Source organism: Hemitrygon akajei, chromosome 8 (assembly GCF_048418815.1).
Source record: "Hemitrygon akajei chromosome 8, sHemAka1.3, whole genome shotgun sequence".
NCBI classification, from domain to species: Eukaryota; Metazoa; Chordata; class Chondrichthyes; order Myliobatiformes; family Dasyatidae; genus Hemitrygon; species Hemitrygon akajei.
Window position 1 is genome coordinate 152,387,343 of NC_133131.1, and position 13,150 is coordinate 152,400,492.

At 41.1% G+C, this 13,150-nt stretch overlaps 1 protein-coding gene across 3 annotated transcripts in view; it reads right to left on the reverse strand.

The window, feature by feature from the left end:
* The window catches only part of zmynd11 (zinc finger, MYND-type containing 11), a 176,820-nt gene that overhangs the window by 104,954 nt on the left and 58,716 nt on the right, over nucleotides 1–13,150 (reverse strand). For 2 of the 3 annotated variants that reach the window (XM_073054857.1, XM_073054855.1), the window contains exon 2: nucleotides 3,190–3,325. The exons of the other annotated variant lie outside the window; for it this stretch is intronic. In XM_073054857.1, coding sequence (XP_072910958.1) covers nucleotides 3,190–3,305 — 116 coding nt within the window. In that variant the 5' untranslated portion in view covers nucleotides 3,306–3,325. The remainder of the gene's footprint in view (nucleotides 1–3,189; nucleotides 3,326–13,150) is intronic. 3 annotated transcript variants of the gene reach the window in all.

The window sequence follows — 13,150 nt, forward strand, 5'->3', positions numbered from 1 at the left end:
AAATTATGCGTATTTAGACTTATAGTATGGCAAAAAAATGCTATGAACTGTTCATATGGAACATTTGTTGAATGCTCCCAATATATGACATTGCAATTTAAGTTTGTTAACAAAAATCTCAATTCAAAATGGCATCTTTTCCATCTCTAGCTTTTCATTCCCAAGACAGCTGGGCTTTCCTTCCCATCATTAGCCCAAATTCACATTTGTTGTACTCCAAGACACTCTCTAGCAAATCAGAGGCAATCTAACATACCTCCTCCTAAGAACTGCACTATTCCTTCTTCAATACTCATTCACTGATTGCTCAGGTTGATCTCAGTACAGAAATTCAAGTGAATCAGTTTAATCACCATGATTGTACAATGGTTAGCACAACTCTATTATAGCTCAAGGCTTCTGACTTCAACTCCGATCTCCTCTGTAAGAAGGTTTACATGTTCTTTTCATGTGTGCACAAGTTTCCTCCAGGTGTTCCAGTTTCCTCCCACAGTCCAAAGACATACAGGTTAGTTGGTAAATAGTCCTGTGATTATACCAGGGTTAAAAACTGGTGGGTTGCTAGGCTCAGTGGGCCAGAAGGGATTGTTCCATGCTGTATCTAAAATAATTCTTAAAATGAGATCTGAACTATATATTAGATCCATTACTAACAACATTGACCTGTTCTGTGAACTACTCCTTACTTCTCAATACAGCAATTTTTCATAAATTTTATGACTGCATTTTTATGTAGTATATAACTCAGTTCTCTGAATGCTTTCTAGCTTACGGAAAAGTAGAAATGAAGCCAAGAGGCTGAATCAGCCTTTTATTATAATTAAAACAAAAACCCAAAATACCCTGTATTTGCCCACTTATCCTATTGCTGGATCCAAATTATCTAAACTCTAGCTTGCCTTGAACAATTTTTAAACCTTTTAGTTTTACAGATACTTAAAACAAGTAACTGGCAATGTATTGTAATGTATTACAATACATTAAATGCCAGCCCCATTATGCGTGACAATTTTATGGATGCTCCTTATGTCAACTCTACTTGTGTTATTTTTGTACCTGTATTTTAAAGACTAGAAATGCAGCCTTTTGCACCCCCTTCCTGTAGTCTCCACCCTACCATAGAAAGGCTTTTGTATTTCTTACTACTATTTCTATTAGCTAACTTCTAAAAATAGATTTAGCTTATTGATTTTTTTCCAACAAAGTGAGATACGGGAAAGGAAATTGCAACATGTGCACCACGATTAGATTAGCACAGAAGGCCTTCTCTGTAAGTTGTATGTGTGGTGATCTTGTCTAAAATACAATATCAAATGAGAAAGGGCAATATAGAATTTAGAGGGAAATTCTGAGCTGTCCTTACATTGAACTTACATTGAACATTAATATAGATTGAGAGCTGTTTAAAGTATATGGAGTGCTTAATTTCATAAATGTATGCATAACAAAGAAAAAATATTAAAGTTTTTGAGAGTGTAAAAGATTTGCTTATTATCAGGGAATAGCCACCTTGGAATTCATAAGACTGTAGATTTCAATTTAAACTTAATTCACCAATGCTGTATTCAGAGGATGTTACATAATGGAGCAATTGTTTTTCTAGACTTTTAAACTAAGCTCTCTAGATCGGTGTAAATATACTACAGTATTATTTTGGAAAGTTATATCCTTACAGATATTATCTCCCCTCACCACCAAGCCCCAAAATAGAGGACTTGCTATAGGTGGGTATGTCACTACATTTCCTATATAATGGGGACGACACATCAAAGTTTCCCACTGATTAAAGGGCACTTGTGGGATGTTCAGGGGTGCAGAAAACACCACACAGAAACAACTTGTTTCCTCCTACCAAAACTGCACTCCAAACCCCCCTCCCCCACCAAATATCACCTTCATTCTAGTACTTCAAGAGTTTGTTGCAATACAACTTAATTAGTAAATGGATCCAGCAAAACGCTGTCTTTGCCATTCTTTGGGCATGGTAAAGTACATTGAATATCTAAGCGATGACAAGGTGTTGAGTCCAGCAAGCAAGTCTTTGAAACTCTTAATTGAAAGATACTGAGTTTTTGAAGCCAGAGGTACAAATATTCAAATATGTCATACAATATGGATTTGCACTCCTGGTCAGCAAAGGATTGAAAAAAACAAACACATGATGCAAGACAGACCAGAATTTTGTAGTAATAAATTATGGCTTTGTTTTTGATAGCAGCAGGCTGAAGTTATTTCCTTTCCATTATTTTGTGACATTGCACATAGTTTTTTTTGGATTTGGGCAAAAGAAGATCAACTGTGGAGTTTTGTAGGTGTACAATTACATTTTGCGAAGTAATCTATACAGTGGTCAGCTATCGGAGAACTAAAAATTAACCAACATTGATGTTATTGGTCATGAAATATCAGTCCTGGCAAAATAGTTTCCAAATTGTTTTAATGCTATTGGATTAGAGATTCACTGTGTTTGCATTCAACCGGTGTTTTCAGTATAGAACTACTTCACTATTCATGACCAAAATTGCAGGCCAGAAGTTGCAAACATTTTGGATTCTTCTCTGTGTGTTTCTTGACTTTAGACATCAATATTCTTATTCTTTATGCAGTTTTCTTATTGACCTTTCAAATCAACTGCCTAACCTGGTGAGAACTACCCATTTACCCTACCCTAGTTTACTATAGTTGGCTACAACTCAGACTTCTGAACTCTTCAGCATTTGGAGAGAGTTCTCACTGGAAAATGCTCTGTAAATTCATCTACATTTAAGTGCATAGAGTCAATGAAGCAGTAAAAAAAAAGTCTGAGGTAAGGCACTATTCCTAGATTAGGTGCCAAGGTCAAGACTGACAGGTTAGAAAATGAGTCCAAGAGAACAGGTACACATGGTACAAGGGGTGGAGACTTAAGAGGCAAACCACCTTAGTAATGAAGTCAATATGGTGATTGCAACAACAAGTTAGGAAAGCTCATTATAAAGGCTTCCAAGAAGGCAGAAGCATTATCAATTCAATATCTTAAAGTGGGTTGACATAGGTAGATGTCACGATCTTGCTGAATTCCGCAGTTAGAATGCAGCAAACAAAAGGTAGTGGAGAGAGCATTAAAGATTTCAGCCTTGTCACCTTTCTTTTTGTAATTCAAACTTTCCAGGAACTACTTTTAAAACAAAAAAAAAATTAAAGACATACTTTGTTATCCTGTCCAAATTTGCAATTTGTTTCTGATTTCGGATGACTTCAATAGCATTCCAGAGCCGCTGGACCACTTGAGAGTCTGACAGCCTCCGTTTTGTTAGACGAGCCATGGTCTTATCTAGTCAGTGAGCTGCATCAAAAGAATAAAAACAACAGGGTTAGTCAAGAGTAGTGGCACTGAGCTAAAACCCTGCTCATTTATTCAGTTGCAGAAGGCTAATAAAGTGAAGATTATGATTGCGGATGGCTTTTCTTTTTATGGTGCAAAATACCAAAAAAATTTGTATGCAAAATCATTATACCTCTTGGTTCTTGGTCCTCCAAAATATTCCGCATGGAATTTAAACTGGAGGTGGCGGAGGGTGGACTTGAGGAGATTTTTGAAGAAGAGCTGTCTTAAATTTAAATTCCCTTAAAAATTGTGGAAGTAATGGCAAGTAATTTGAAAGGAAAACAATCCAAAGTTTGGACATGCATGAAGATATTGCCCCATAACATTAAGGGCTTTATATAGACTTCACAAAAGCTGGCAAATTTAATTCCTGCATATAATTTTTAATTGCAACTTGAATGGAAAAGTATTGCTCATAACATAGCTATTGCGTTACCTTTAGAATAACTGGTTGTTACTGGAACATTACCAATTTTTCCATATCACTATTCCCATGCCACCCCCGAGTTACGAATGCCCAACTTATAAACATGCCTCCATACAAAGGATCTATCATAACAAATTCAAATGTCTGACATACAAACATTCATTCCTACAACTGGCAGAAAAGGATTCTTCTCTCTTTTAGTTAGTCTTTTTAAAAAAAATCAGTCCTGTGTGCATTTAATGCTATTCATTGCAACACTGTGGAGGTAATGATGACCAAGAGTGATGTTAGCATATTTTCAGACTCTTGGCCAAAATCTACATGGATCCCTGTAAAAATTCGTTATCCAAGGACAGCCTGCACCCTTATGTTTCTGGTCTACAGGAAAGCCCAGCTAACAAGAAACAGCATCTCAAATGAAACAAAATATTCCACAGTTCTCCAGGTGTTGCATTATTAAACACCAGAAGGTTAGGGCAGATATCCAAAACCTACCTCTGATCAAGTTTAAAGGTAAACCATAAAAGTGAATAGAGGTAGAGAAGTGGTCATTCTAAAGCTCAGTCGATGGAAGTGAAAGAACAATCACTAGTGATAGAGGAATTAACATTGGGGTTACTGAAGAGGTCAAAATTGCTCCAAGAGAGGTACAGGTATCATTCCATAAAATTAGCCACACATTGGAAGTGGCATGAAACAGTGCTTGCCTTTATCGGTCAGGATACTGAATACAGGAGATGGCGTTTCATGCTATAGTTGCACAAGGCCACATTTACAGAACTACATACAGTTCTAGTCACCCTGTCTTCAGAAGAGTGCAAAAATCTGAGGACATTACTGAGACTGGAGTGTTTGAGTTACAAGGAAGGGCTGGATATTTCCTGCTAGACCATAGGAGACCAAAGGGGTGACATGGGAGGTTTACAAAGTCATGAAGAGAACTGAGAAAACACACACACAAAATTCTGTGCAATACAACTGTATGATTTGGGGGGGGGGGGGGGGGGTTGGGAGGGAAAAGGAGGTAGGGTTCAAAGAAAATAGAGATTGGAGGGGATACAAAAGTCAGTCCCTGATGGTGTACCTGACTGGGTATTGAAAACCTATGCCTACCAACTGGCTGGAGTGTTCAAGGACATTTTTAATCCCACACTGCTTTGCAGATCCCAGTTATTATGAAGCCCTTTGAGAGATAGGTCATGGCTAGAATTAACACTTGCTTAGGCAAGGAACTATACCTCCAGCAAATCGCCCATCACCACGAATCTACAGTGGGCAATCTCACTGTTTCTCCACCCTACTTTGGAGCACCTATGCAATCACCAAGATTACATCAGTTTGCTGTTTATCTACAACTCAGCATTCAGTACCAACCCAATTAACAAGCTTCAAAACCTGGGCCTCTATACCTCGATCCTCGGTGATAACATCTCCTGTCAACACAAGCACACCACAAGGATGCATTCTTAGCCCAATGCTCTAAACTCTATACACTTCTGACCAAACACAGGTCAAATGGCGTTTATAAAACCTCAGATGGTGACAAAATGGCACACTCGAGTGAGACAGATTAGCTGGTTGAGTTGTGCTGCAACAACAATCTCGCACTCAGCGTCAGCTAAGTCAAGGAAATGAATATGGACTTCAGGAAGGGCAAGTCAGGAGAACACATAGCAATCCTAATGGAGGGTTCAGCGGCGAAAAGGGTGAGCAGCTTTAAATTCAGGGGTATCAACATCTTGGCAGACCCGTCCTGGGCCCAACACATTAGCACAATCACAAAGATGACTCGCCAGTGGCTCTACTTCATTAGGAGCCTGAAGAGGTTTTTGCAAATCTGTCAATAAACAGTGGAGAGCATCCTATCCATGCATGGAAGCTCTAAAGCACAGCACGTGAAGCTAGAGATTTGTAGACACCGCTTCATCATGGGCACAACACTCCTCACCACTGAGGACATCCTCAGGAAGACAGCATCAATCACCATACAAAAGAAGTCCTCTTCTCATAAATCAGAGAGGTGATACAGGAGCCTCAAGACCCTTACTCAGAATCAGAAATTGTTTCTTCCCCTCTGCCAGCAGAATGGTCTATAAACACCATATTATCATTCCTTTATTTTGCACTGGTTTTGTAATTTAGTGCAATTATAAGTCTTAACACTATTGCCACTACAAAACAAATTTCATGTCACAAGTGAGAAAATAAACACCATCAACTTGCAGGTTCCACCTCAGCAAGGGCTTGCATGCTTTTACAACACACTTTCAACTTCTTCATTGTAAAAAGCACTTGCCTTCCCAAAGTTAGGTTTAAGGCAAGTGGTAGGAGTGTTAAAAGGGATGAAGGGGAAAGATTCTTGATAGATAACTAGAAGGTGATGGCAAAGGTATTTAGAGAGACACTTAAATAGTGAGGTATCAAGGGATTCAGTCCCAATGATGGCAAATGGGATCGGCGTAGATCGTCAAAATGGATGCCATGAACCAACATATTTCTCTACCTCTCAAATCCTTCTTTAAAACAAAATCCATTTACTTAAAAAAAAAGTGTTATTCATTCTTCTTGCCAATGTGTATCTGTGTATAAATCCACACCATCCACTACAGAAATAGTAGCCTTAATTTCATTCTCTTCACATCCCACTTCCCCTCTTGGTTTATATTCTGAAACACTTAAAATTAATTTTTCCTCTCCATAGATGCTGCCTGTGCTTCTCCAGCATTCTTTTATCTTAGTTTTCCAACATCTGCAGCATTTTACACGCATTATTTTATGATTGGTTCATATATTAGGCTGGAAACAGCCGCGTCTCAACCCTGATCAGTGTAGTACTTCATTAGCCAATCCGAAAAAGACCAATTTACACCCACTGCTTTTTCTTCATTACCAATGCTCACTAACGCATTACTCAGCTGCTACAGTCCTAATCTTGTTCAATATTCACTTGTGACACTATCAAAATTCTACTGAAAATCCAATATACTCAATCCTCCATCTACCCCACTAATTACATCTTCAAACGCTTTAAAAGTTTTGTCAGTGATTTTCCTCTCACAAATGTTGATTCTGCTTAATGCAAATTGTTAAGTGCACCATTTCCACATCAATAATCAACTTTTTCATATCACTTTTAAATACAGTCAAGGGAATCGGTGCAAAAAAGATGGATCATTTCCCAATATCAGAAGCTAAAACGGCAAATTTCAAAGCAATAAAAATCACTCAAAAAGAACATATTACCCCTGAACTTAGAAAAATTGGACTAATATAGCAAATCAAAAAAGTATATACATTTGGAACTGTATGCCCAATATATCATACATTAAACAATAGTGGCTAGTTTGAATTCACACCAATAAATAAAAGATTGTCTCAAAGCCAAGAAAGGAAAATACATTCAGTGGCCCCTTTACTAGGTACCTCCTTACCTAATAAAGTGGCCGCTGAGTGTATGTTCATGATTTTCTGCACACTACTGTTGTAAAGCATGGTTATTTGAGTTACTGTTGCTTTCTTGTCAGCTTGAACCAGTCTGGCCATTCTCCTCTGACCTCTCTCTTAAAAAGGCAATTTTAATTTTGCCCACAGAACTGCAGCTCAATGGATTTTTGTTTTGCACTATTTGCTGTAAACTCTAAAGATTGTTGTTCATGAAAATCCCAGATCAGCCGTTTCTGAGATGTTCAAACCGTACCATCTACCACCAACAAACCTTCTATGGTTAAAGTCACTTGGATCACATTTCTTCCCAATTCTGATGTTTGGTCTGAACAACAACTAAATCTTCTCTTGTGTCTTTTAATTGTGGTTGGCAGTCCAACTTAAAGGGTGCATTAACACCACCAACTAGATTGGATGATATATTAGGAAAACACAAACATAAAACTGAATCCAGGTGTCTCCAAGAACTTATCGCACTTTGAAGTAGTGCTGAACCAAGAGGATGTCCTGCATTTCCTTGCCAGCCAAGACCAGCAGCAATGACCAGAGTGTTCTCTCCTCCACTCCCACCTTGGCGACCACTTCAAACCAGCCAACAGGGTCTCTTTCAATAACTGCATCTCTCCCTTCCCCTCAACCTCCAATCTTGCCAAACAACTCTCAATCACATCTACTACTGTTCATCCCCTCAGCTTTCAGTCCTTGTATCCCATATATTGTTAGCAATTACCTTCCCTCTAATTTTGTCACTCCAAACAAGAGTTCAAAAAAAATGACAACTGTAATGGGGTGATTTTCCTTCCTTTCCAATAAGGAAATTAAGCTTGTATGAGGCCACTTAACTCATCATGCCCAATGCTATGCCAATCCAAAACTAATCACCCTGACTTATCCTTAGAAACACAGAAAACCTACAGCACAATACAGGCCCTTTGGCCCACAAAGTTGTGCCAAACACATCCATACCTTTGAAATTACTAGGCTTACTTATAGTCCTCTATTTTCCTCTGCTCCATGTACCTATCAAAAAGCCTCTTAAAAGATCCTATCATATCCGCCTCCATCACTGTTGCCGGCAGCCCATTCCACACACTCACCACTGAGTAAAAATCTTAACCCTGACATCTTCTCTGTACCTACTCCACAGCACCTTAAACCTGTGTCCTCTTGTGGCAATCATTTCAGCCCTGGAAAAAAAGCCTCTGACTATCCACACGATCAATGCCTCTCATCATCTTGTACACCTCTATCAGGTCACCTCTCCTCCTCCCTCTCTCCATGCAGAAAAGACCAAATTCATTCAACCTATTCTCAGAAGGCATGCTCCCCAATCCAGGCAACGTCCTTGTAAATCTCCTCTGCACCCTTCCTATGGCTTCTACATCCTTCCTGTAGTGAGGCAACCAGAACTGCGCAAGTACTCCAACTGGGGTCTGACGAGGGTCTATATAGCTGCAACATTACCTCTCGGCTCCTAAATTCAATTCCAGGATTGATGAAGGCCAATATACCATACGCCTTCTTAACCACAGAGTCAACCTGCGCATCTGCTCTGAGTGTCCTGTGGACTCCGACCCCAAGATCCCTCTGATCTTCCACATTGCCAATAGTCTTGCCATAATACTAAATTCTGCCATCATAATTGACCTACCAAACTGAACCACTTCACACTTATCTGGGTTGAACTCCATCTGCTACTTCTCAGTCCAGTTTTGCATCGTATCAATGTCCCGCTGTAACCTCTGACAGCCCTCCATACTATCTACAACACCTCCAACCTTTGTGTCATCAGCAAACTTGCTAACCCATCCCTCCACTTCCTCATCCAGGTCATTTATAAAAATCACGAAGAGTAAGGGTCCCAGAACAGAACCCTGAGGCACTCCACTGGTGACCGACCTCAATGCAGAATATGACCCATCTACAACCACTCTTTGCCTTCTGTGGGCAAACCAGTTCTGGATCCACAAACCAATGTCCCCTTGGATCCCATACCTCCTTACTTTCTCAATAAGCTTTGCATGAGGTACGTTATCAAATGCCTTGATGAAATCCATATACACTACATCTACTGCTCTTCCTTCATCAATGTGTTTAGTCACATCCTCAAAAAATTCATTCATGCTCTTTAGGCACAACCTGCCCTTGACAAAGCCATGCTGACTACTCCTAATCATATTATACCTCTCCAAATGTTCATCAATCCTGCCTCTCAGGATCTTCTCCATCAACTTACCAACCACTGAGGTCAGACTCACTGGTCTATAATTTCTGGGCTATCTCTACTCCCTTCCTTGAATAGTGGAACAACATCCGCAACCCTCCAATCCTCAGGAACCACTCCCATCCCCATTGATGATGCAAAGATCATCGCAAGAGGCTCAGCAATCTCCTCCCTCGCCTGGGGTACATTTTGTCCAGTCCTGGCCACTTATCCAACTTGATACTTTCCAAAAACTCCAGCACATCCTCTTTTTTAATATCTACATGCTCAAGCTTTTCAGTCTGCTGCAAGTCATCACTACTAGCACCAAGATACTTTCCCACAGTGAATACTGACATAAAGTATTCATTAAGTACCTCTGCTATTTCCTCCAGATCCATACACACTTTCACACAGTCACATTTGATAGGTCCTATTCTTTCACATCTTATCCTCTTGCTCTTCACATACTTGTAGAATGCCTTGAGGTTTTCCTTAATCCTGCCCACCAAGGCCTTCTCATGGCACCTTCTGGCTCTCCTAATTTCCCTCGGGATCAATAAAGTATGTCTGTCTGTTCTTAAGCTCCTTCCTAGTAGCCTTATAATCTTCTACATCTCTAACATTACTTAGCTCTCTGAAACTTTTACTTTTCTTCTTGACGAGATTACAGCTTTTGTACATCACGGTTCCTGTACCCTACCATTACTTCATTGTCTCGTTGGAACGTACCTATACAGAGCTCTACACAAATATCCCCTGAATATTTGCCACATTTCTTCCGTACTTTTCCTTGAGAACATCTGTTTCCAATTTAAGCATCCAATTTCCTGCCTGATAGCCTCATGATTCCCCTTACTCCAATTAAACACTTTTCTAACTTGTCTGCTCCCATCTCTCTCCGATGGTATCGTAAAGGAGATAGAATTATGATGATTATCTCCGAAATGCTCTCCCACAGAGATCGGACACCTGACCAGGTTCATTTCCCAACATCAAATCAAGTACAGCCTCTCCTCATGTAGGCTTATCTGCATACTGTGTCAAGAAACCTTACTGAACACACCTAACAAACTCCACCCCATCTAAGCCCCTCGCTCTAGGGAGATGCCAATTGATATTTGGGAAATTAAAATCTCCCATCACAACAACTGTAGTCTTCTATTATTACACCTTTCCAGGATCTGTTTCCCTATCTGCTCCTCGATATCCCTGTTACTATTAGGCGGCCTATAAAAAAAACCCAGTAAAATTACTGACCCCTTCCTGTTCCTAACCTCCACCCACAGAGACTCCGTAGACAATCCCTCCATGGCGCCCACCTTTTCTGCAGCCGTGACACTATCTCTGATCAACAGTGCTGCGCCCCCACCTCTTTTGCCTCCCTCCCTGTCCTTTCTGAAACATCTAAAACCCGGCACTTGAAGTAACCAATCCTGTCTCTGAGCCATCCAAGTCTCTGTAATGGCCACTGCACATCTCCAAGTACTGATCCACGCTCTAAGCTCATCCACTTTGTTCACAACACTCCTTGCGTTAAAATAGACACATCCCAAGCCTTCAGCCTGAGCGCGTCCCTTCTCTATCACCTGCCTATCCTCCCTCTCGCACTGTCTACAAGCTTTCTCTATTTGCGAGCTAGCCTCTTCTTCCCTAGTCTCTCCAGTTCAGTTCCTACCCCCTAACAATTCTAGTTTAAACTCTCCCCAGCAGCCCTAGCAAACCTCCCCGCCAGGATATTGGTCTCCCTGGGATTCAAGTGCAACCTGTCCTTTTTGTACAGGTCACTCCTGCCCCAAAAGCGGTCCCAATGATCCAGAAATCTGAATCCCTGCCCCCTGCTCTAATCCCTCAGCCATGCATTTATCCTCCACCTCATCCTATTCTTATTCTCACTGTCGCGTGGCACAGGCAGTAATCCTGAGATTACTACCTTTGTGGTCCTGCTTCTCAACTTCCTTCCTAACTCCCTGTAGTCTTCTTTCAGGACCTCTTCCCTTTTCCTACCTATGTCATTGGTACCAATATGTATCATGACCTCTGGCTGTTCTCCCTCCCACAGCAGGATAGCGTGGACACGATCAGAAACATCCTGGACCCTGGCACCTGGGAGGCAAACTACTATCCGAGTTTCTTTCCTGCGTCCACAGAATCGCCTGTCTGACCCCCTAACAATACAGTCCCCATCACTACTTCCTTCCTCTTCCCTTCCCTACCCTTCTGAGCCATAGGGCCAGACTCTGTGCCAGAGGCACGGCCACTGCCGCTTCCCGCAGGTAGGCTGTCTTCCCCAACAGTACTCAAACAGGAGTAGTTATTGTCAAGGGGTACAGTCACAGGGGTACTCTCTAGTACCTGACTCTTCCCCTTCCTGACTGTGACCCACGTGTCTGTCTCCCGAGGCCCCGGTGTGACTACCTGCCTATAACTCCTCTCTATCACGTCCTCTCTCTCCCTGACCAGGCGAAGGTGATCAAGCTGCATCTCCAGTTCCTTAACTTGGTCCCTCAGGAGCTGCAGCTCGACACACCTGTTGCAGATGGGAGAGTCCAGGACCTCCCACATCTGACATTGAGCACAGAAAACTGGCTTCACACACATACTTCCTACCTCGCCTCAACCCATTACCACTTAAGCCCACTGAGCCAAAGCCCTTTCACTCTACTGCCCACTGGATATGGCTGCATTCTTTTTAAACCTTTCGCGCTCTACTGGTTGACGTCACGCGCCTGTGCAGTCTCGCCTCTCTTTAACCCAAGTAGTGAAAAAAAAGTCCCTTCGCCCCGAAAAATTAGCAGTTCACTCGCAGCCTTCTTGCTCCGAATGTTCTTCTGGAGATTTTCCTCCCATTTCAATAACCAACCCATTCTTAGTAATGTACTCTAAGGGGCTTCAGTTGTTAATATGCCATTTCTCATAAAAACGAGTGACTGTTCCCTCAACAATTACCTACCCACGCAGATTCATTACATCGTTGCATCAAGATAGCCGTGGTAGTGTAGCGGTTGGCATGACGCTATTACAGCTCAGGACTGAGCTCTGAGTTCAATTCTGATGCAGTCTCCAAGAAATGTTATGTTCTTACCGTGAGCACATGTATTTCCTCCTGTTTCTCCCCACATTTCAAAGACATGCTTTGAAATGGTTATGGTTAGTAATTAGACATGGTTAGTAGGTTAATTGGTCATTGTAAATTGTCCTGTGATTAGGCTAGGATTAAATTGTGGGTTGCTGGGCAGCATGGGCCTCTATCTCTAAATACTGATTTTTCACATAACCATTCTTCGGTGCATAAGAATTTAAAATTATATACTCTTACCAGTTATCAATAAACCAGAAAAAATGTTCTCTCAATATTTCATGATAAAATTCAACAGAAACACTATTATCTTGGGTTTTGTCTCCTTGTGCAGCACCTTAAAGTGAATGCTGCCTTTCTTCTTGAGATCTCTGTGATCTGAGGTAACGAACATGTCTGAAGTAACATCTCAGATTAACTGGGTTGCCAAAGTTTAACACTGAGTGAAAAGCCAGCCAAGAGAATGCTGGATTAGTCAAATTTGGAGAAGGCAAAAGCACATCTAGGCTCAGATAAAATAAGGTGAAGGTAGATGACACTACTGGGCAAGTTACTAAAAAGAATACAGGATTACAAACTCAAGGTCAAATGATGGTGACAGCTGTACAGTCAGAATGCAAAAGCTGGAGA